Genomic DNA, 25717 nt, shown 5'->3' on the forward strand with positions numbered 1-25717 from the left:
CTTGATGGTCAACTAGAAGGTTCTAAAGACACTAGGGACTCTCAATGTATCAGGGCAAATATCAAGGTTCTGATTAACAAATGGAGAGCCCTAGTGGATGGCATCACACAGGTGCTTGGCAAAATAAACAACCAGGAAGCAGATCTTAGAGCTCTATAGTTTCTAAATAGTGTTAAGCATAGGGAACTAAGTTATGCACACCTGTTTCATGTAGCTGACTTCAGCCCCTCCCCCAGAAGGGACAAAGATGGTCAAGCTACACCCACCCGTAGTGTGAGCCCCGAGCTCCTTAAACATTCCCTACAGGCCTTAAGTTTGAAGGATAGTCAGGGAGGCATGTCTGCCCATAGCAAACACAGCCACCCCAGCAAGAAGTTTGGCAGCAGACATAACTCTGCGCCTGGATCTTCTGTTTCAAGGAGCAGCTCCTCATCGATGGCGGCCTTCTACAACAAGGAAGCCAAGCGCATGGAGCTGCAGGAGAAGATCCTCGAGGCGGAAGCTGAGGCAGCAGCAGCAGAGCTAAGCCTGAACTTCGAGCAGGCTCAGGCCTGAATTAGAAGCAAAGTTAAAGCTCACACGCATTCAACAGGAGGCAGCTCAGAAAAGGGTCCGTGCCAACATCCTGGCGAAGGCTCTGCAAGGAGAGTTGTCTCAGGAAAACATCAACCGTTTACCAACACCACCAACCACACCTCTTCTGCCAACCCACGTTGGCTTCCAAGACAACAAGCTGGTGCAGGTGGACAGCGTCATCGTGCCACGCAGGCAGGTCGAAGAATCCAGGGCCAGGAGCCCACAGCCACCAACTCAGGTTGCGAGGCCAATAGAAACTAGGGTTTCGCCCATACCTGAGATCACAGATGTTCCTCTGAAGGGACTTTCTAGGTTTGAGAAGAACTTCACCTTTACCCCTGACCAAACTCCCCTTCTGTTTCTTCAGATTCCTCAGTCACAGCTCGAGTCTCTGTTCAGGAACCCGAAGAAGGATTTGAGGGACAAAGGTGTGGAGAAATTCTCTGACAGGCCAGAAGATTTCCTACTTTGGAAGAAGACCTTTCAGCGTGCCATACAGAATTTAGGACTCACTTCTGAGGAGGAACTAACTCTTATGGTTGCGTGGCTTGGTCCAACATCAGCCCACCAGGTGAGAAGAATCTTCTCAGCCCTCATCGACCAACCAGAAAGAGCACTGGACACTGCATGGACAAGGCTTAACCAGCGTTACGGGTCCAGCACCCAAATTGAAGCCTCGCTGATGGACAGACTTCATAAGTTCCTGGTGCTCAAACCTAAGGACTTTGAACAGCTTTGGGACCTATCAGACTTATTGGTTGAGCTCCAGTCAGCTAAGGGAAACCCACAGCTTCCAGGGTTTGCCTGCCTGGACCAGCACTTGTCCCAAACTGCCATCACTCAAAGACTGCCCTTTTTCTTGCAGGAAGAATGGGGCAGGGAAGTCTTCAGATACAAGCAGGCTAATCATCAGGTCTACCCACCATTCACCCATCTTGTGGAATTTGTTACGAATGCTGCCATGCAACTTAACGACCCACAGACAGGATTTCCAACTCTTTATGGGGCTCCAAGGACGGATAGGCCCATCAAAGAGGCCAAGAAACCTGAGAAGGACAGTGGCATCGAAAGAAACATCGCCGTCAAGACTACAGAGACCATCCCATCTCTACCTGATGCCAAGATGACACCAAAAGAAGTTTTGTGCCCACTGCATGCAAAGCCCCACAGTTTGGCCGACTGCAGAGAGTTTGCCAGAAAGCCTCACGCAGACAAAGTCGAGATCCTCAAGAAATCCGGGATCTGCTTCAGGTGCTGTGGTGCAACTCCCCACCAATCAAAGTCCTGTAAAGAAAGGGTAAAGTGCAAGGTGTGCCAATCTGAAAGACATTGTTCAGCGATGCACGATAAGGATTTTGTGCCCCTGAAGGCCAAGAGCGGAGCAACCAGTCAACGCACCCCAGAAGTGCATCCAGAAGATTCGACTGGACCTTCATTGGGCGCTGAGGCACCCTCTGTGGCCTGCACCCAGCTGTGCGACAGCCCAAAGAAAACTAGGATTTGCCACCCCATCTGTTTGGCAGATGTCTATCCCGCCAGCAAGCCATGGATGAAGAAGAGAATGTATGTGGCCCTTGACAACCAAAGTGATGGTTTACTGGCCACCCCTGACTTCTTCAGCTTCTTCAAAGGACAAACAAAGACTATTGACTATTGTATTTCTACTTGTACAGGCAAACAAAGAAGACAGGGTCGTGTTGCTTCTGGATTTATCATTTCACCTTGCGGCAAAGATATTCGTTTTGAGTTACCTGACCTTATTGAGTGTGCGTCCATCCCACGAAATAAGGACCAGATTGCTACCAGAGAAGTGGTGCAAGCGCATCCTCACCTGAAAGGACTACAGGACCTCATTCCTCCCTTTGAGCCGGGCATCGACATCGTCCTGCTCATTGGATCCAACTGCCCAAGCCTGATGAGCGTCCAGGCTGAAAAGAGAGGTCCTCCTGGTGCACCCTTGGCACAGAAGACTCCTTTAGGATAGACCATACAGGGACCTGTATGTGTCAACAGAATGCATCCTCCATCTTCTCTGTGTCCAGATCAGCCAAACATTCTCAGCTGTGGCAGAGTCACCCTCATGCAGAGTTGCCTCAGTCACATCTCTGTCTGTTGCCAAGGAGTTTCATCTGAGTTCTCATCCATCTTCGACGTATCCCGGGATGACGAGAACACAGCGCTCTCACGAGACAAGCAAACGTTCCTGAACATCATGAACTCCAAGGTCAGCCTTAGTGAGGAAGGGAATTGGATAGCCCCTTTACCCTTCAAAGCAGACCGGCCTACGCTACCTTCCAACAGACAGGTGGCAGAGAATAGACTGCAGTCTTTGAGACGCAAGATGCAGCGTGATCCCAAGACCAAGCAGCAAATCGTTCAATTCGTGGGTGACATGTTTGCAGCTAGGTATGCTGAGCCATCCAACCCTGGCTCGGACAACGAAGAACTTTGGTTTCTCCCCTTCCATAAAGTCACCCACCCTCAGAAGCCAGAAAAGGTGCACATTGTGTTTGACACCAGTTCCAAATGCAAGGACATCTCATTGAACAATGTACTCTTGAAGGGACCAGATCTTCTGAACAGCCTTATTGGAGTCATACTAAGATTCAGGGAATCAAAGTATGCAGTCATCGCTGACATCTTTAAAATGTTTTATGTGTTCCTGGTCACACTGGAGCATAGAAAGTTTTTTAAGTTTTTATGGTTTGAAGACGCCCAGGCTCAAGATCTACACCAGTTGAGCATCCCGCGTCAATTCATGGCCAGGAGCCCTTTACAGAGCTTGCACACCGAACTCCACATTTTCTGTGACACTTCAGAGAAAGCCACTGCAGCTGTGGCGTATGCAAGACAAAGAGACTCTAGTTCTTGCGCTTTAGGTTTTGTTATGGCCAAGGTCAAAATTGCTCCATCTAATACCACTATCCCTAGGTTAGAACTGTGTGCAGCCGTGCTAGCCATCCAAATAGCTCAGATAATTAGGAGAGAAACTGCACATTTCTTCTCAGACACTTTCTTCCATACGGATAGTATGATAGTAGGATATTTAAAGAACACTACTAAAAGATTTAAGGTTTATGTAAACAACAATTATTTCAGCTCAGAAAAGGTTACATGGTTATTTAATGTATCGCATGCGTCTCACATGGGGGGGGTGTGGGAACATATGATTGATCTGTGTAGAAAGATACTGGACACTATGTTTTTGAACTGTAAATATTTGACCCATGATGTTTTGGTCACCTTGATCGCAGAGGTGACAGCCATTGTAAATAGCCATCCATTGGTGCCCATCACCACAGATTCGGACAACCCACAGCTTCTCACTCCTGCATTCATTCGAACTCAAAGGCATCTGAATGGCAGGAGATTATGTATCCTGTTTCGAAAGGATCTTACAAAGCACTCTGGAAACAAACTCAAACTCTTGCCAATCAGTTCTGGAGATGCTGGAAGGCAGAGTACCTGGCTCAACTCCAGAGTCGCAGGAAGTGGAAAGACTCTAAACCCAACATCCAAGTTAGAGACATTGTACTTCTCAAAGACAAATCCTTACCTCATTTCAAGTGGCCTTTGGCCAAAGTTGTAGAGACCTTGCCATGTCCAGACGGATTGGTAAGGAAGGTAAAACTAAGAGTGTGCCAAAATGGCAATGTTTCTGTTTTACACAGACCAATTTGTGATATTGTGTTGTTGTTGAACGTATAATCAGTTCATTACCAAATTTGTTTGTTAATGTTTTAGTGTAGATTTCTCATCATTAAGAAATCTAGGCCAGGAGTGTGCTGGTACAGCTGTAGCAGAACCTTCTATTTTACTTTCTTGCTGCAAATGTTTGCAACCATAGGACAGGCCACCTGTCAATCACCATTAAGTTTGGTTCCGCCCCCTGTTCAGGGCTCTGGGAGGGAAGGAGCCATTTTTTAAGTTAGTCTCTCTTGGGAAGTTCAGCTGTAGGACATAGACCAGCTCGTCCCGTAAAAGGCTTCCTATTTCAAGAATACCAGGGATAAAGAGCACCAAGGTTAAAGAACCCCAGGGATATTGACTGTCCAGGGATACAGAACAACAGCACAGAAACATCTGCAAGCCATTGGCTGGTAGGTCCACTCAACAACCAGATGCACTTGGAGTTGGCAGTGGGTCCCAGACTAGCTAGGCCCAGATAACAGATAGCCTGGGAGGGGTTATAAGAGGGTTTTCACAGTTATTCAAAGCCTATCGCCTGTCCTGTGGGACAAGACTCCTTGAAGATTTATTATTTGTTCGTCAATAAAGACTTGGTTATTTCTTTAAAGACTTCAAGGCCATCTTTTCAGGAAAATTCCTCGACGACCCTTCTTTAGGCCCCTGGCTTCCCGCTGGGCATAAAGCGTATGTCCTATATAACAGTCAGTCAGTCACAGGCCCAGCGCGTGACAGAACATTAACTGTCCCAAAATCTTTAAAGTAATTTTAAAGAGCAATATTAATAAACTACATACTTACTTGAGGAAAGCTTTAAATTCAAAGGCATCCACATTCTCAAGATCAATAACTTCGCTGCTGCTTGCATGATTTAATCCTCTTCCAGCAACATGCCAAAAAAAGTCAGGGACTCTTGCTAAAAGCACTGCCTTGTGAGCTCTGAGCAGAGTCTTATTGACGCAGAAAGTGATGTCCGCATGGATTTCCTCTTTCAGAAGCCTGCAGCAAGAGAGAAACAGTTTCACAGTTGGGTTAAATGGCATGAGGGTTATAACATGCTAACATTTTAACCGAGTGGGTTTGAAAGTCTCCATTAGCAAAGAAAGAGATCTAGGAAATTAATCACAGAACAAGGAATTCTAGCAAAACCAACAGTAATCAGACAGTTCAGAAAAAAATTGGGCTCAATCATGTTTCTGGCCAAAAAAAGACTTCTTTAGGGTCTTAGCCAAGAATGTCAATACAGAGTTCCCTCACTTATCACAGGGGTTACGTTCCAGGACCACCCACGATAAGTGAAAATCCACGAAGTAGGGATGCTAGGCTTTTCCTTAGAGTTGGAAACGACTATGTGATTGAGCACATACATCATTGTTAGTGACAAACACTCTTCTCTTGTACTTTCCCTTATTTTTCTTGTTGAGGACACTAAAAATTCCTTTTTAGAAACTGCCAGGTTGTTTCTATATTCAATCACTATCTTTCCATATGTATTCCCTCACTAAATAAATATCAAATTTGTTTTAAGTAGATTTCTTGGGAAATGTCTTATTATCTTATGAGCACTACAGCATCATCTATTGCATTGCTTACTACATGTATTGATGAAGTTGTTTTTGATGTCAGTAAAGCTGTTATGATATATTAATACACCAAAATTCTGAATTGAAAAAGAAAAGACAACAGAAGGAGTAAGAGATTTTGGGTGGAATATAAAAAAAAGAGGAGGAATTAATAAGAACACCAGACAATATAAAGATTTTAACAGAACAATTATCAATTGAGATTACTATGCAGATGGAAAAAAAGATGAGATATGCAAAGCAAAAACACTTTTAATTAGCAAATTAACTAGGTTGATCATTAGCTTATAAATCAAGAAAAGACCGAGATAATAAATTAATTTTGAAGATTAGAGATAGAAAGATGACTGCAGATAATGAGAAGATAAAAAAGTATTTTGCAAGTTTTGCTCATCTTTATAGGGAAATAGGTCTTATTGATCTCATGCACATTACAATTTCGCTACCTGTCACGACCCAGGCTGCAGAGCACCAATAACCATACACAGAGGCCAGAATCTATCTAATATCTTTATTAAGGAAATATATAAAGTTAATAAAAGCAAGTGTATGAAATAGTTCAGAAGTAGACCTTTCAGGAAAGGTCAAAATTAGTCCAAAGAAACAATGTCCAATATAAAATATTAAGGTCCAAAGTTGTAATCCAATAACCGAAACACTCACTTTGCCAGGCAAAGTGAGGGGAGATGACAAGGTCCTTTAGTCCATGAACTTGAGCAAGGCTAGGAAATAACTTGAAACAAGGCTTAATACAAGGCAACAAGGAACGAGGAGCGAGAACAAGATCCGTGGAATTACTTGGCAAAATCCGGAAAACAAGGCAAGGTCCGTGGAGGTAAACAAGGCTGGAAACGGGAACGAAGGCTTGGAAACGGAGCGAAGGCTTGGAATCAGGAACAAGGCTTGAAACAGGAACGAGGCTTGGAAACGGAGCGCGCTGTCCACACACAACTTACTCCAGTAGCTGACGAATTGACTCCGCAAAATCCCTTTGTGGGTAAAACACCTAAATAGGGTCTAGTTTTCCCACCAAAGAGCAGTTCTCTGGGGAACCAGAAACGAAAGCTAATCTCTGAGTCCAGATGCATGACTCCTTAAGGTTTCCCATGGAAAGCAGGCTTAATCAGCTGAATTCTTAGCAGCTATCCTAGCACTCCTACGAGAGGCCGCTTGAACTCCTCTCTGTTGTTTACAAAACTCGTGGCGAGAAAACACAGGAGATTTAGACTCAGGGCTTGTTTGACAGATTTCTGGAAGACAAATCTCTTGCAGGTGCAAGGTTCCCAAATCTGGCTGGGAAGGTTCCAATTCTGACTGAGACGGTGAAAAGCCCAAGTTCTCCTCTTCATCTGGAACTACAGTGCCATGAACGGGACTACATGGCCCATGACTCATCACACTATCCCCCTCCTCAAGCCCCCTCTCAAACCGGGACTCTCTCCCCGAGGCGCGAGGCCGCGGCTTGGCGGGATAGGTCTGATGGAAGCGGCGGGTTAGATCAGGAGCATGGACTGTGGAAGCGTCTTCCCAAGAGCGTTCCTCGGGGCCAAAACCCACCCAGTCAATGAGATATTGTAGGCGGCGGCGGTGAAAGCGAGAATCCAAAATGTCCTCAACCTCGAACTCCTCCTCCCCATTCATCAAAACAGGAGGGGGGGCCGGTCGGTCTGTATCAGGGCGCACACCATCCGCCGGAAGGAGCAGGGAGCGGTGGAACACTGGATGAATGCGCATTGAACGCGGAAGTTGGAGTTTGAAAGTCACGGGGTTAAGTTGCGCCACCACTGGATAGGGGCCAATGAAACGGGCATCTAACTTCCGGCAAGGGCGATGGGAGGGCAAAAAGCGAGTGGACAGAAGAACCCGGTCTCCTACCTTGATTTCGGGGCCCGGCTGGCGATGTTTGTCCGCGTGGCGTTTATAGTCCTCCTTGGCTTGGTCTAATTGCTGGAGCAAGAGTTGTTGCACCGCTGTGAGTTCCTGCAGCCAGTCCTCTGCTGCGGGAACTTCTGAGGTTTCAATGACAGGGGGAAAGAAACGTGGATGGAAGCCGTAGTTTGCAAAGAACGGCGTTTCTTTAGTAGAAGCCTGGACCCCATTGTTGTAGGCAAACTCTGACAGCGATAACAGGGAAGCCCAATTGTCTTGCTGGTAGTTCACATAACAGCGAAGGTATTGTTCCAAAGTGGCATTGGTGCGCTCAGTTTGCCCATCTGTTTGGGGATGATGAGCCGAAGATAAACGAGAGTCTATGCCCAATAGTTTTTGTAGTGCTTTCCAGAAACGAGAGGTGAATTGGGACCCACGGTCTGTGACCAAACTCTTGGGCAATCCATGCAATCTGAAAACATGTTGGAGGAATAGATCTGCAGTTTCTTTGGCCGTGGGAAGGCCATCACAGGGAATGAAATGGGCTAACTTGGTGAAAAGGTCCACCACCACTAGGATCGTGGTGAATCCACAGGAAGGTGGTAGATCAGTGATAAAATCCGCAGAGATTATTTCCCATGGGCGGGATGGGGTAGGGAGGGGATGCAGAAGCCCTGAGGGCTTTTCTCTTCTTGTCTTGGAGCGCTGGCATACTGGGCAGGTGTTGACATATTTTTCCACATCCTTGCGGATCTTGGGCCACCAGAAATCTCTTAGGATCAAATGCATGATTTTAAATAGCCCGAAATGCCCTGCTGGCTTGCAGTCATGACACAGACGAAGTGTTTTTTCCCTGCCCGGTCCTGGGGGGATGTAAACATGATTTCTATAGCAAAGTAGCCCATCCTTAAGCGAAAAGGGAAAACGTAGTCCTTGGCGAAGTTGGTCCTGTGCCCAGGCGTCTGCTTGCTGACTAGCCCTGATTTCCTGAGCACAAAGGGGTCCTGGAGTAGGGGAAGTTGATTCAATGGGAGTGGATTTGGTGTTTCCCACTGTGAGCGTGGCAAAGTTCTCGGGTTGTAGCAGCTGGGACTCAAAGGTCTCCTTGCGCCCTGCAGCGTATTCCGGTTTCCGTGACAGAGCATCTGCTTGCTTGGTCTGGGCTGGGGTTACATAATGAATTTGAAAGTTAAAACGTTCAAAGAATAAAGCCCAGCGTTGTTGCCTTTGATTTAGCTTGCGGGCAGTTCTTAGATGCTCTAGATTTCGATGATCAGTATGGACTTCAATGGGAAATTTGGCCCCTTCTAGCCAATGTCTCCAAGTTTCAAAGGCTGCCTTTATGGCCAATAGTTCCTTTTCCCAAATGGTGTAATTTCTCTCTGGCGCGGTCAATTGACGGGAATAAAAGGCACAAGGATGAAGATGGTCTCCCACTGGTTGTAGGAGTACAGCCCCAATTGCCACATCGGAGGCGTCCGCCTGCACAACAAAAGGGGTTTCAGGATCTGGATGCTGAAGGATTGGCTGGGACGTGAATAATTTCTTTAGTTGCTGGAACCCTTTCTCTGCTTGATCTGTCCAGCGGAAAGGCTGTTTCCCACGGATGCAGCTGGTGATTGGGTCAGACCAGCGGGCAAAGTCTGGAATGAACTTGCGGTAGTAGTTCGCGAACCCCAAGAATCGTTGCACCTCTTTCTTGTTGGTTGGCGCCCGCCATTCCAATACTGCTGAAACCTTAGCCGGGTCCATGGAGAGCCCTAGTGGTGAGACGCGGTACCCCAGGAAATCTACCTCTTGTAGATCAAAAGCGCATTTTTCCAGCTTGGCATAAAGTCCATGATCCCGCAATCGTTGTAACACCATTCTGACGTGGTTCTCATGCTCTGATTGTGATCTAGAAAACACCAAAAAATCGTCCAGGTAGATGATCAAGAACCGATCTAGATAATCCTGAAAGATGTCATTGACAAAATGCTGGAACGTTGCGGGAGCTCCACATAATCCATAATTCATAACTCGGGACTCGAATAATCCGAATTTAGTCTGGAAGGCGGTCTTCCACTCGTCCCCTTCTCTGATGCGAACTAGATTATAAGCCCCCCGAAGATCCAGCTTGGTGTAGACCTTGGCTCCTCGAAGTCGGTCTAGTAGGTCCGAGATCAAGGGCAGGGGATAGCTGTTCCGCTTAGTGATATTGTTCAATGCTCTATAGTCCACCACCAAGCGTAAGTCCCCTGATTTCTTTTTCACAAACATCACTGGGGAAGCGGCTGGGGATTGAGAGGGTCTGATGAATCCCTTGCGAAGGTTTGACTCTATGAACTCCCTGAGAGCTTCTTGCTCCGGTTCAGTCAGGGAGTAGAGATGTCCTCGCGGGATCGGGGCCCCCTCCACCAAGTCAATGGCACAGTCATAAGGTCTATGTGGGGGTAATCTCTCAGCTTCTTTTTCATTGAATACATCCCAATATTCTGAGTACTTCTTGGGCAAGGTGATAATGGGTTCAGTGTCTGTGGCATGGCAGACCTTGGCTACAAGGCAATGGTTTTGGCAATATTTTGAAGCAAACTGCAGTTCTCTGTTGGACCAGGAGATGCTTGGGTCGTGAAGTGTCAGCCATGGAATTCCCAAAATCACAGGGAAATGGGGAACCTCGGTAACAAAGAAGGAAATCTCTTCCATATGTTCCCTTATCCACATTCTGGTGGGTTCCGACCACTGGCTTACGGGACCCGTCTTGAGGGGGCGGCCATCGATGGCTTGCACCACACGGGCATTCTTGAAGTCATGGTATTGTAATCCCAGAGAGTCGGCATACTCTCTATCAATGAAATTGTTTGTAGCCCCTGAGTCTATCATGGCATGGACCATGACTGGCCCCTTTTTTGCTGACCACAAGGTGACCACTAGAAGAAATAGGACCCCGGTTGGCGGCTCTTGAGTGGGTTTTTTGACCGGGTTGGCGAGCCTCTCTACGCCCGGTCGTTGGCTTCCCCCGCCGGCTGTGCGCCAGCCGCCTCAGACGTCTTCGTCTCCGTGGAGGACGCCGCCGCCAGACGGGCGGGGGGCTTCCCTTTGGCTGGGCACTCTCTGGCGAAGTGGCCCCCGTTTCCGCAGTACCAACAGAGATTTAGGCGTTGGCGGCGGGCCTTCTCGGCGGCATCTAACCTGGGACGCACATTGCCCAACTGCATCGGCACCTCCTCGCTCTCCCTGGGGTATGGGGCTGGTGGTGGGGGTCTCCATACTGGACGCGGCTGGACGCTGGTGGGAGCGGGAGGTTTCACCCCAGCTCTACCGCTCTGGCCTCGGACCCATTGTTTTCTGTTGGCAAGCATGACTTCAGCTCGTAAACATTGATCAATGAGTGCTTCAAGAGAGTGGGGGGGATCCACTTTGGAGATTTCTTCCAACATCTCGATGTTGAGACCCTCCCGAAATTGTCCTCTGAGGGCTATATCATTCCATCCGGTGCTGTGGGCCAGCACTCGGAACTCGGCTATGTACTGGGACAAGGGTCTGTCCCCCTGAGAGAGGCGCCGGAGTTTATGGCCGGCTGCCTCCAAATTGTCTTCGATCCCCCAAGTCGCCTTAATGTGATCCAAGAAGTGTTGCGCTGATCTTAGGTGTGGGGAAACTTGGTCGAACAGTGCCGTCGCCCAGTTGGCCGCTGGCCCGTCTAAAAGGCTGTAGATCCACGCCACTTTGATGTCTTCTTGGGGAAACTCGGCATTGCGGGCCTCTAGATAAGCTTGGCATTGGCGACGGAAAACATGAACCTTAGAAGCTTCTCCAGAAAACTTGGTTGGCAATGCCAGGGCCGGGAGTCGGATTCCGCGTTCCTTCAATCCCTTTATTTCTCCCTCCTGCGCATTGAGCTTATCACGGATGCGGTCCACTTCCTCCTTGTCGATGGTGTAGCTGAGCGGCTGGCCTCCCGGTCCGGCTCCGGTAGACATTCTGGCCTAGGTTAATTGGTGCTTAGGGTGGCGGAGTCAAACTGTCACGACCCAGGCTGCAGAGCACCAATAACCATACACAGAGGCCAGAATCTATCTAATATCTTTATTAAGGAAATATATAAAGTTAATAAAAGCAAGTGTATGAAATAGTTCAGAAGTAGACCTTTCAGGAAAGGTCAAAATTAGTCCAAAGAAACAATGTCCAATATAAAATATTAAGGTCCAAAGTTGTAATCCAATAACCGAAACACTCACTTTGCCAGGCAAAGTGAGGGGAGATGACAAGGTCCTTTAGTCCATGAACTTGAGCAAGGCTAGGAAATAACTTGAAACAAGGCTTAATACAAGGCAACAAGGAACGAGGAGCGAGAACAAGATCCGTGGAATTACTTGGCAAAATCCGGAAAACAAGGCAAGGTCCGTGGAGGTAAACAAGGCTGGAAACGGGAACGAAGGCTTGGAAACGGAGCGAAGGCTTGGAATCAGGAACAAGGCTTGAAACAGGAACGAGGCTTGGAAACGGAGCACGCTGTCCACACACAACTTACTCCAGTAGCTGACGAATTGACTCCGCAAAATCCCTTTGTGGGTAAAACACCTAAATAGGGTCTAGTTTTCCCACCAAAGAGCAGTTCTCTGGGGAACCAGAAACGAAAGCTAATCTCTGAGTCCAGATGCATGACTCCTTAAGGTTTCCCATGGAAAGCAGGCTTAATCAGCTGAATTCTTAGCAGCTATCCTAGCACTCCTACGAGAGGCCGCTTGAACTCCTCTCTGTTGTTTACAAAACTCGTGGCGAGAAAACACAGGAGATTTAGACTCAGGGCTTGTTTGACAGATTTCTGGAAGACAAATCTCTTGCAGGTGCAAGGTTCCCAAATCTGGCTGGGAAGGTTCCAATTCTGACTGAGACGGTGAAAAACCCAAGTTCTCCTCTTCATCTGGAACTACAGTGCCATGAACGGGACTACATGGCCCATGACTCATCACACTACCTGCTATTCCACATACTGATGACATTGTTTTTAAGCTATCAGATACGATAAAGGACAACTCTGTTTCTCAAGCATTTTTGATAAATGACAGTTAAGGTTTGCAAGTGAAAAAAATCCCTTGCTTTTAAAAGGGGCTCTCACACACTGGCTGAAATATGTTGGTGACATACACAGGCGTAAAGTTAAAGGTTTTCCCCTGATGTTAAGTCCAGTCGTGTCCGACTCTGGGGGTTGGTGCTCATCTCCATTTCTAAGCCGAAGAGCCGGCGTTGTCCATAGACATCTCCAAGGTCATGTGGCCGGCATGACTGCATGGAACGCTGTTACCTTCCCGCCAGAGCGGTACCTATTGATCAACTCACATTTGCATGTTTTCGAACTGCTAGGTTGGCAGAAGCTAGAGGTAACAGCGGGCGCTCACTCCGCTCTCCGGATTTGAACCTGGGACCTTTCGGTCTGCAAGTTCAGCAGCTCAGCGCTTTAACACACTGAGCCACCAGAGGCTCCTATATGAAAGTAATGTAGGTAACTTCCCAGTGGAAAACACAGAAAGAAGCGCAGGAGGCTCTCAGGCCCCTTCTACACTTACATATAAGCTCAAACCAACATATTGGTTTTCTCCTTTGTAGTAATATAACAGGGATACGGCTACTTCTAGATTCAGGGACAATTCTTGGGTTTCTTTTTCACTCACAACCCCTTTCTGCCTGAAAAGTTTTTATATGACCTTGAGTATATAGGCATATAAAATAAGCATAAAATTTAGCATTTACTGATTAAAAACAGCATTTGCAAAGCCAGCAAAACATGCTGGTTTTCCTTTTTATGAAGTACAGCTGAAGCACTTTCTGCAGAGTCCACTGCAAACACTGCATGTCAGACATGAAAATGTCTGAAACAAGTGCCATTCAGAAACCTTTTACTGTTGCTAAATTTTTCATGGCCCCAACATTGAGCAAAGGGGTTGGAATCCACAATTTAAGAAGCAGTGGTCTAGAAAACCCAACAAAGGCTTTACTTTTTTGTGTTGGGTAAAGCTGCAGCTGCCACTGAATAAATCTGTGGAGATGTTTGGTATGGGCATCACGGCTCATTTCTAACTAATGTATGTGTCACCATAGCCAGACAGAATATATTCAAACATCACATACAACATCTTATGCAAATTATGCAACATGCCTTGGAAGGTGTTCAGAAATGTCTGCTGGTTCAGATTGTTAGGACCAAACTAAAGATCAGGACTTAAGAAAAGGAGCACATGGCTTCCTTTTAATAAGCGGTTTGTGGAATAACAATATGTTTCTAGGCACAGCTCAAGGTCCTGATTGTGACCTGGGAAGTCCTATATTAATCAGAGTAGACTGCGATAGTCATCTTTCATATTTGGAAAATTAGTAGTGTAAGATTTTTCTTTTCTCTGGGCACAATTTGTGGGTAAATTAAAATTATACAGTACTCATTTTCTCATAAACCCTGTCCAGGTTTTTGAATTTTGAAGATCTTCTGATGAGGCCTCTTCCTCTGCCCAACCACTATTAGAATTTATATAAGGGACTTTCTAAGTGACAGCCCCAAGACTTCGAATGTTGCCAAGGAAAGTCCAACTAGGAATATCGTCTGCCACTTGGAAGACATTTTTATTCCGACTGGCATTTGCTTTTAAATCTGATATGGTGAACATGTTTTTGGGGTTTTTTTGAAAAAACAAAATCATTTAAATGGATTTTACATTTAGCTACTTTGAATAATAGACAGTCCTCAAGTTACAAACATCCAACTTGCATGTGACTCAGTTAAGAACAGGGGTGAGACAACAGAAGTGAGAGAACTATATTGCTCAGAGGGGAAATTAACTCCTGGAAGAGTTATCATGGGGAAAAGGTGTCTCCACTGAAGCGTTCTCAACAATCCTTGTTTCTACAAGAAGCCCAATTTTTCAAAATCTAATTACCACAGGGACAAAAAGTGAGGTGAATTCTTCTGGATAAGGAGGGGCACAGACAGCAAAATAAACACCACAAGGAGATATACGTGTGTGTGTATGTGTATATAGCTGAAGTTATACTTAAAAAAATACCTATTCTAACTTACATACAAATTCAACTTAAGAGTAACCTACAAACTATCTACAGACCTAAGAAAATCCAGCAAATACTACATTCAGCGAAGGACAGGAGGGATCCTCTCACCTCTGCAGGAGTCTACCGTATCCCATGCAGCTGTGGACAAGTCTACACAGGGACCACCAAATGCAGCAGTATTACCCAAACACCAATCTAAGAATATGAAAGGAACTGCAGGCTAACTCAGTCAGAGGAGTCAGCCATAGCAGAGCACATGATGAACCAACCTGGACACATTATATTATTTGAGAACACAGAAATGCTGAATCACTCTAGTAACTATCATGTCAGACTACACAGAGAAGCCATTGAAATCCACAAGCATGTGGACAATTTCAACAGGAGGAAACCATGAAAATGAACAAAATCTGGCTACCAGTATTTTAAAAAACTCTAAAATCAGGACAGTAAATAAAAAACAACACTATGAAAATAGAGGAATTAGAGACATGAATCAATCAGGGGCAGCTAACACCTCAGTAGAAAGGATTCTCATTAATGCTAATCAAGGTGATTAATTACAACATTTGCACTGGCCTCCAACAGACAAGAGTTCTTTCTCCCACCCTGGACTTTCCACAAATATATAAATCTCCCTTGCTTAGTTTTCCAATATACCTCACAACTTCTGAGGATGCCTGCCATAGATGTTGGCAAAACATCAGGAGATAATGCTTCTGGAACATGGCCATACAGCCCAGAAAATGCACAACCACCCAGAACCTATCTTGTTTGTAATTTGGGGACTGCCTGTAGATCAGTGATTCTCAACCTGGAGTCCGCAGATGTTTTTGGCCTTCAACTCGCAAATCCTAACAGCTGGAAAACTGGCTGGGATTTCTGGGAGTTGTAGGCCAAAAACATCTGGGGACTCCAGAATGAGAACCACTGCTGTAGATGGAAAGTGAATGCAGAGAGCCTACTTGCTTACAAGGAGGCAACAGATTCACCAAACACTGTTAGATGCTCTCAAAACTTCAAGAATAGCTATTTACTCAGCAACTCGGGGGTCCAGAAGTTACCTTTTCCAAGCTCTGATGAACAGTCAACAGAGTTTTCTATGTTCTCAGAAGATCATTTCCTAGTAGCCAACTCCCACTGAGAAAACATTATCTAACAACATCCTGGGTCACTACAAAGCAATCCCCATTACAAAGGAAGGTCCACCAGTAGCAGCTATGAAGGTATTGGGTACTTCCTTATTTCCTTCCCCCTTTACAGTTTATCTTTCCCCCCATTGCAATCCTTTGCTCGTGATCAAACTTTATATTATGACTATCTCCGGGTGCTACAGAAGGGTTGAATTATAATGTAAAAGCAACAATATGAAACCCATTCAGAGAGAAACAACTATCAGTGGATAGGTGCTCAGGATACCTATAGTTCACATGACCATTTGTTGGAGTTTACAATACAGTAGAGTCTCGCTTATCCAACATAAACGGGCCAGCAGAACGTTGGATAAGTGAATATGTTGGATAATAAGGAGGGTTTAAGGAAAAGCCTATTAAACATCAAATTAGGTTATAATTTTACAAATTAAACATCAAAACATCATGTTATACAACAAATTTGACAGAAAAAGTAGTTCAATACGCAGTAATGCTATATAGTAATTACTGTACAGTAGAGTCTCACTTATCCAACATAAACAGGGCGGCAGAACGTTGGATAAGTGAATATGTTGGATAATAAGGAGAGATTAAGGAGAAGCCTATTGAACATCAAATTAGGTTATGATTTTACAAATTAAGGACCAAAACATCATGTTATACAACAAATTTGACAGAAAAAGTAATTCAATACACAGCAATCTTATGTTGTAACTACTGAATTTATGAATTTAGCACCAAAATATCACAATGTATTGAAAACATTGACTACAAAAATGCGTTGGATAATCCAGAACGTTGGATAAGCGAATGTTGGATAAGTGAGACTCTACTGTATTTACGAATTTAGCACCAAAATATCACGATGTATTGAAAACATTGACTACAAAAATGCGTTGGATAATCCAGAACGTTGGATAAGCGAATGTTGGATAAGTGAGACTCTACTGTATTACAAATGCCAATATTACAAAGGATGCCAAGGATCTACTTAGTAAGATTATCTCTGTATCATCAATCATAGTTACTGCCCTCTTCCCTGTAAGATCTAACTACCCATAAACAAAATCAAAGCTTACCAGAACTTATACTGACTTTCTACCAAATGTCAATGAAGACTTAGTATTTTTTAAAAGTTAAACCACACTACTAATCTTGAAAAATTGCACACCTAGTGCCTGTTAAAAGAAATTGACCTAGAGTTAAGATCATCCTTTGATCAATTACACTGGCTGATAAAGATCAGCCAGCATAATTGATGTGATTTCTGCAATTTCTGTTTTAACCATTATTTATCCTTTATTGATTTTAGTGGAAAATATTTATACTTTTTGGTAAGCTAAGTAATTTTTTAAAAAAAAATCTGTTCCTGGTTTGAAAGTATTATTTCCTGTTTAGCTATACGGTAGTTACTTTGAAAGTAGTTGTTATACTCCAAAAACTTTGTTTTCATGGTTGCCATTTTTAACCTTTTGTGCAGACTGTGCGGTTTAATAAACCTTTTCCATGTCTTTATGATAGAACCAATTAGGAAATGACATTTATAACCCAGGGGGAAAAATCATATTACATAGTGTTATTAATAGGTAGATTTTACAGGGAGGAAGGTGATAACTAAGATAGATGAGAAAGAAAGAAACTAATAAAGTTAATGTTTTATTATAGTTTAATGTATGTTTTAGGACATTTGACAACAACTACAGTAGAGTCTCACTTATCCAACATAAATGGGCCGGCAGAAGCTTGGATAAGCGAATATCTTGGATAATAAGGAGGGATTAAGGAAAAGCCTATTAAACATCAAATTAGGTTATGATTTTACAAATTAAGCACCAAAACATCAGGTTATACAACAAATTTGACAGAAAAAGTAGTTTAGTATGCAGTAATGTTATGTTGTAATTACTGTATTTACGAATTTAGCACCAAAATATCACGATACAGTAGAGTCTCACTTATCCAACATAAACGGGCCGGCAGAACGTTGGATAAGCGAATATGTTGGATAATAAGGAGGGTTTAAGGAAAAGCCTATTGAATGTCAAATTACATTATGGTTTTACAAATTAAGCACCAAAACATCCTGTTTGAAATACAAAACCCCTGGAAGCTGGGAACACACTAATATACTGTAGATTAATCATCTCTAGAATCCCATATTGAGCAGAGCAATGGCAACACTGGGAAACAAAAATTTGCTAAATATTTGATATTGGTCAACTGTCTCCAGAATCTCACCTGGAGCTGGGTGGCTCTGTGTTGGGAGGAGGGCTTGGCTTGTGCCTTCCAGCCTGGCAGAACGGGGCTGGGCTGGAGAGCCTCTGAAGGGAGGAGGGGGTCTCTTGTGTTTCTAGGGTGCTATGCCTCTAATGATTCTTGCTTGGGTTAAAAGAGGAGGAGGAGGAGGAAGACAGAAGTGCAAGTTGCTGCAAGGCTGACAGGGGTAAAAGAGGGAGAAGAGGGAGGAGGAGGAGGAGGAGGAGGAAGAAGAGTGCGTGGGGGAGAAAAAGGAAGGAGAGAGAGAGGGGGGATCTGGAGCAAAATGTGTGTGTGTGTGCAGGAGGAAAGGGGGGTCCTCCGCCCACCCACCCAGGTAAGGAGATTACAGAAGGAAGCCAGCTGCTTTGGCTTCTCTCCCTCCCCATTCTTTCCTTCCAATCACGAGCCATTGATTTGGAAACAAGGCCGGTTTGGAGACACGAGGCTCTGCCTGCACCAAGAGAAAGAGGGAGGAAGAGCCATGCGTTTCCTTTTTTTCCCCTCCTCCCTCCCTCCCTCGCATATAAATGGCCCCCCATGGGATGATTCACCCCCCTTCCCTCCCTTCCCTTCGGAGATGCGCTTTCCTCCTTCCAGTTTTTTCGAAAGGGAAAGAGCCACAGCTCTCACCTTGGATTGAGTGAAGGATGCAATGTTTCCAATTGGCCACTAGATGGCGTCGGATAATACGGAGTGTCGGATAAGCGGAAGTCGGATAAGTGAGACTCTACTGTATATTGAAAACATTGACTACAAAAATGCATTGGATAATCCAGAAGCTTGGATAAGCGAATCGTGGATAAGTGAGACTCTACTAATATTTGATTTTAAACGTTTTAACTTTTATTATGCATGTTTAATCTGCTGTAAACGACCTTGGGCCCTTACGTGGGGAAAGGCGAGGTCAGGGCCGGTTGTTACTAGGCGGCCGCTGACGCGGCCGCCTCGGGCGCTGGCTGCTAGGGGCGCTGTCGAGGCGTCGACAGCGACCCGTAGCGCCACCGACGCCTCCGGTGTTGGCGCGGGCCCGCGGGGCTTCAATCCCCGCGCCCGCGCCAAGCACCTAGGCCATTTTGCCCTTAGTAACAAACTAAGGGCAAAAATGGCCTATCTGTGCTGTGCGCATGCGCACAGCCAGATAAGCCATTTTTGCCCTTAGTTTGTTACTAAGGGCAAATGGCCTAGCTGTGCTGTGCGCACGCGCACAGCGCAGCTAGGCCATTCGGGCCTGACTTCCTGGTCGCGGCCGGCGACCGCCCGGGCGATCGCCGGCCGCGACCAGGAAGTCAGGCCCGAATGGGCTATCTGCGCTGTGCCCGTGCGCACAGCGCAGATAGCCCATTCGGGCCTGACTTCCTGGTCGCGGCCGGCGATCGCCCGGGCGGTCGCCGGCCGCGACCAGGAAGTCAGGCCCGAATGGCCTAGCTGCGCTGTGCGCGTGCGCACAGCACAGCTAGGCCATTTGCCCTTAGTAACAAACTAAGGGCAAAAATGGCCTATCTGTGCTGTGCGCATGCGCACAGCCAGATAAGCCATTTTTGCCCTTAGTTTGTTACTAAGGGCAAAATGGCCTAGCTGTGCTGTGCGCACGCGCACAGCACAGCTAGGCCATTCGGGCCTTACTTCCTGGTCGCGGCCAGGGCTATTCGCCCTGGCCCCGCCTCCCACACAGCGTGGGAGGCGGGGCCAGGGCACGCTGGGCGGGGCCAGGGCGTCGGAGGCGGGGCCGGTGGCGGGGGCGCTTTTTAGCACCCCCGCTTAACATTTAAAAATATCTCCGGCCGGCCCTGGGCGAGGTATACATTTCTTAAAATAAGTAAGTAATATCTTTAAATATAGTGGGATATGCTGAGCTTTGTCTCCAGGACCCCCTTCCCTTAGATACCAAAATCTGTGGATGCTCAAGTCCATAGATTAGTGGTTCTCAACCTGTGGGTCCCCAGGTGTTTTGGTGTAAAACTCCCAGAAATCCCAGCCAGTTTACCAGCTGTTAGGATTTCTGGGAATTGAAGGACAAAACATCTGGGGACCCACAGGTTAAGAACCACTGCCAGCATAGTAAAATGCTGTCCCTTATATAAAATGGCCAAATCAAACTTTGCATTGTGTACGCGTGTGTATATATATATATGTATGTATAAGTATGCATGTGTGTGTGTGTGTGTGTGTGTATTCTTTCAAGCCACTGATGGCTGAATCTATGGATGTAGAAGCCATGGATAAGTACAGTATACGGGTTGCTGTGAGTTTTCTGGGCTGTATGGCCATGATGTTCCAGAAGCATTCTCTCCTGACATTTCACCCACATCTATGGCAGGCACCTTCTGAGGTTGTGAGGTATATTGGAAACTCAGGAGGTTTATATATCTGTGAAAGGTCCAGGGTGGGAGAGAAAAACTAATCACCTTGATTAGCACTGAAAAGCCTTGCAGCTTCAAGGCCTGGCTCATTCCTGCCTGGAGGAATCCTTTGCTGGAAGGTGATAGCTGGCTCTGATTGTTTCATGTCTGGAATTCCCCTGTTTTCAGAGTGTTGTTCTTTATTTACTGCCCTGATTTTGGAGTTGTTTTAATACTGGTACAGCTGCAAGTCTTTTCAATGCTAATCAAGATGATTAATTGCAACATCCACACCTGCCTCCAACAGACAAGAGTTCTTTCTCCCACCCTGGCCCTTTCACAGATGTATAAACCTCCCTTGATTAGTTTCCATTATATTTCACAATCTCTGAGGATGCCTGCCATAGATGTGGGTGAAACGTTAGGAGAGAATTATTCTGGAACATGGCCATACAGCCCGGAAAACTCACAGCGATTCCAGCCATGAAAGTCTTGGACAACACAGTATAGTATATGTTTAAATAACAGTTGAAAAGAACAGAAGTCACTTTTATCCTTTTGAATCGTCCTTTTGCTCTGTTCTTGTTCCTGCTTTGTGCTTAGGTTTTTATATTTGATGTTGGCAGGGTTCTATTTACACCTTTTGAAAAATTGTCAAATATAATGAGATGCAAAAACAGAGAGCCACAGGTGTTTTTTTTTGGCAGAGAACACACTTGGTATGTTGCAAAGGCTTGACGTTGAGCTTGAAGTTGCCCCTTTGTGCTTCCTGGGGTGCATCCATGCTGTAGAATTAATACAGTTTGATCCCACTTGAATGCTATAGGATCCTGGGAGTTGTAGTTTGGCAAGGTCTTTCGCCTTCTCTGCCCAAGAGTGCATGGAGGTGTCTACCAAACTATTAGCCCCAGGAATCCCTAGCATTGAGCCATGGCAGACAAAGTGGTGTCAAACTGCGTTAACCCTCCAGTGTGGATGCACACCTGCTCTCCTGCTTGGTGCGCTTACCTGTCCATGTCCCGACTCAGTTGCTCGGCCACCATCTCCTTCAGCCTCTGCTTCTCCGATGTTCCCCTCTCGCCGCCTTTCTTCCTCCCTTCTCCCCGATTCCCTGCAGGGCCTTTGGGGGGCCTCTTCACCGCACAACGCGCCATGGAGCCAGAACCAACCCGGCAAGGCAGTACTTTTGGACTCCTGTCTGTGGATATGGTTTGATATTGCCCGACGGTCCCTTAGCGTCGCTGCTCAAGCCCAGCCTGTGTTGAATCCGCCAGCGCCTTTCTTCTTATCTTCGCCGGCAAAGGGACCGTCTTAAAAGTATTATCTCACCAAGAGGCGTTGGCTCAATGGCGGAAGTCTCTTCTGTTTGGGCCTCATTGCGCCGCTGTAGGCAGTCGACCAATCAGAGCGCCACGAACCTCTGAGTCCCGCCTTCATCTTGTTTACTATTCTTGGGCCCACATGGGAGGACTGATCTCTCATTAAGGGGAGGAAAGCGGTGTGTCTTGTGACGCAGGAGACGCATCACAAGGCACGCTCGCCTTTGGGGTGCAACTGTGTAGAACTAATACAATTTGGCGCCCCTTGAACTGACGTGGCTCACTCTTATGGAAATCCAGGGATGTGTAGTTTAGTGAAGTACCAGCACTCTTGGACATGGGTGAAAGACCCTGCAAAACTACACTTCCCAGGATTACATAGCATTGAGCCAAGGCAGTTCAAATGGTGTCAAAATGAATTAATTCTGCAGTATAGATGCCTTTCAATTTCCAACTACAGTAGAGTCTCACTTATCCAACACTCGCTTATCCAACGTTCTGGATTATCCAATGCATTTTTGTAGTCAATGTTTTCAATACATCATGATATTTTGGTGCTAAATTAATAAATACAGTAATTACTACATAGCATTACTGCGTATTGAACTACTTTTCCTGTCAAATTTGTTATATAACATGATTTTTGATGCTTAATTTGTAAAATCATAACCTAATTTGATGGCTTTTCTTTAATCCCTCCTTATTATCCAACATATTCGCTTATCCAACGTTCTGCCGGCCTGTTTATGTTGGATATGTGAGACTCTACATTCACCACCAAATGGCAACTGGTGGAAGCAACAGTGTTTCCCAAATTTGCACATGTTTGTCACCCATTTCTTACTTGATGTAAATGTGAAATGTTCCAAAACCTGTGTAGGACATAACAGGATAGCATCTGGTTTGCTGTAAGTTTTCCAGGCTGTATGGCCATGTTCCAGAAGCATTCTCTCCTGACGTTTCGCTCACATCTATGGCAGGCATCCTCGGAGGTTGTGAGGACTGTTGTAAACTAGGCAAGTGGGGTTTATATATCTGTGGAATAATATCCAGAGTGGGAGAAAGAACTCTTGTCTGACTGAGGCAAGTGTGAATGTTGCACTTGATTAGCATTGAATAGCTTTGCAGCTTCAAAGCCTGGCTGCTTCCTGTCTGGGGGAATCCTCTTCCGCTCCCCCATTGAGTCATAGAGTTAGAAGAGACCCCAAGTGCTATTCAGTCCAATCTCCTGCCATGCAGGAAAATACAATCAAGGCACTCTTGACAGATGGCCATCCAGTCTCTGCTTAAAAACCTCCAGGGAAGACTTGACCAACCTCTGAGGCAGCATATTCCACTGCTGAACAGCTCTTACCATCAATAAGTTCTTTCTAATGATTAGGTTGAATCGCAGTTTGAATCCACTGCTCGCTGTCTAAAGCAGCAGAAAACACACTTGCCCCATCCTCAATGTGACATCCCTTCCGATATTTAATCATGGCTATCATAGCTCTTCTCAGCCTTTTCTCCAAGCTAAACATACTCAGCTTCCCAAGCCGCTTCTTATAGGGCTTGGTTTCCAAACCTTGGGTCATGATGGTCACCCTCCTCTGGATGCCAATTTCTTTCTTGAATTGTGGTGCCCAGAACTGAACACAATATTATTTCAGGGGAGATTTGGTCAATTGAGTGGTACAAATACTATTACTGCAACTGCAAAACATGCAATAATATTGCAGAAAGGCAGATGTCATTGTTGAATATGTAGGATCATATGGCACTGTGTTCTACCCCAAATATTATGTACCATATTGTTCATTTGCATCTTGAAAATGGATGTAATTGAGTCATCTACCATTGTCCATCTGTAAATTCCAGTATAAGAAGTAGATACTCTTAGGCTGAATATTCCTTCTTGACCACATTCCTGTTGTTCTTATCCATGAATGCATTACAGGCAGTCCCCGAGGTACAAATTTAAGAATGGGGGTGAGGCAAGAGGATGTGAGTCCCTTCGGGTGAGAAGGGCGGGATATAAATGCTGGAAATAAATAATAAAATGTGGGAGGGAATCTACACCTCGGAAGGGAAATTCACTCCTGGAAGAGTTATCATGGGGAAAAGGTGTCTCCGCTGAAGGTTTCGAACCAATCCTTGTTTCCACAACAAGTCAATTTCTTCAAAATCCAATTATCACAGGGACAGAAAGCGAGGTGAAATCTTCTGAACAGGGACACAGACACAGAAACAAACACCACAAGGGTGTTAACCCTTCCCTAAGCTATCCAAAGCTGTGTGTGTGTGTGTGTGTGTGTGTGTGTGTATAGAGAGAAGGGAGAGTTACACTTAAAAATGTACTTGTTCTGACTTATATACAAATTCAGTTTAAGAACCAGCCTGCAGCGTATCTTGTCTCTAACATGAGGACTGACTGTATAGTTATTTTAGCAATAAGGACCAAATGAGAGTTGGATTTTACATGGAAAACATTGATGTTTGTTTCAAATCAACTTCATGTCAGCTTTGTCAAACACCCCACCCCCCAATATGTAAATACTGTTTATGCTGAAAATCAAATCTTAGTCCCAACTACAGCAGATCTGTTAAAACCATTGCTTTGCTTATCACAATTCATTTGATCCATGCTTTTAATGGGTTTATTTTAGTTGGAAATGAGATTTGGTTTAGCCCTTATTTTTTCAAGAATACGGGCTACAGTTTTAATGGTGCAGCAGGTTATACCACTGAGCTGCTGAACTTGCTGACTAAAAGGTCAGTGGCTCGAATCTGGGGAGTAGGGTGAGCTCCTGCTGTTAGCTCCAGCTTCTGCCAACCTAGCAGTTCGAAAACATGCAAATGTGAGTAGATCAATAGGCACTGCTCCGGCGGGAAGGTAACAGTGCTCCATGCAGTCATGCCGGCCACATGACCTTGGAGGTGTCCACAGACAACGCTGGCTCTTCAGCTTAGAAGTGGAAATGAGCACCAACCCCCAGAGTCGGACATGACTAGGCTTAAAGTCAAGGGAAAACCTTTACCTTTACCTAACCTCAATGATCTCTTTCCATTCATTTGTAAAAGTGAGAAACAAAATAGGAGTTATCACTTTGGAAAGCTGAAACAACAACAACAATGAGAATTTCCAAAATGATGAGACTGTGATTTTATGAGCAGGTTCATTCTTAATGGACACTTCAACATTCCTGCCACTAATAAAATAAAATTCACCACAACGAGTTTGATACAGGGCACCACATCAGTTGCAGTTTATTAGAACGAGGCAAATACTAGGACATACAGTCATGACCAGAGTTCAGCATTCTCTATTTTAGTTTTTGAAACAGTGTGAATATACATCCTAGATATTTTTTCAGTGTACACTACCGCACAAGCAGCTATCAACGTAGTACAATTATTTCTTAGTCATTATTTTATGGTCTCAAATGTGCCCAGATACATTTTGTTTTCTTTAGAGCTCTGTTAACATTTTAATGGTAAAAATATAGTTTAAAAAATTTCAACCAGTAGAATGAAAATTGATCATCATACCCATAATAACATCTTTTACTTCTGGTACCCCTGCACTAAATCATCATTATAAATTTGTAAAAGGCACCACACATTAGAATCTTAAAGCAAGTGTGTAACCAAATGTCAAGGACAGAACGCCACAAGATTCAAAGTAACAGAGTTTATTAGATTACAGAACTCAAAAATGCCCGTAAAACACAAGGGCCAGGCAGTTTTTGCCTTTAGGAGCAAAAAGAGGCAAAAGTAAATGTTCAAAAGATAAACCGGATTAAACCGGAGTTTAATCCGGGTAAAAACAAACTGCTTGCGTCAGCCTGGGTATAAACGAAACGAAAGCCAAGGAACAAAAGATACAAAGAATGCAACTAATTGGCAGCAGA

The 25717-nt window shown here is 45.1% G+C and overlaps 1 protein-coding gene across 1 annotated transcript in view; it reads right to left on the reverse strand.

Moving 5' to 3' along the window:
* The window catches only part of btbd8 (BTB domain containing 8), an 85424-nt gene extending 63588 nt beyond the window's left edge, over positions 1-21836 (reverse strand). Inside the window, exons 1-2 of the mRNA XM_008109245.3 lie at positions 21517-21836; positions 5065-5262 (exon numbers count right to left, since the gene is read on the reverse strand). Of these exons, the coding sequence (XP_008107452.2) occupies positions 5065-5262; positions 21517-21662 (344 nt within the window). The 5' untranslated portion in view covers positions 21663-21836. The remainder of the gene's footprint in view (positions 1-5064; positions 5263-21516) is intronic.
* Positions 21837-25717: the final 3881 nt, after the last annotated feature.

Source organism: Anolis carolinensis, chromosome 4 (assembly GCF_035594765.1).
Source record: "Anolis carolinensis isolate JA03-04 chromosome 4, rAnoCar3.1.pri, whole genome shotgun sequence".
NCBI classification, from domain to species: Eukaryota; Metazoa; Chordata; class Lepidosauria; order Squamata; family Dactyloidae; genus Anolis; species Anolis carolinensis.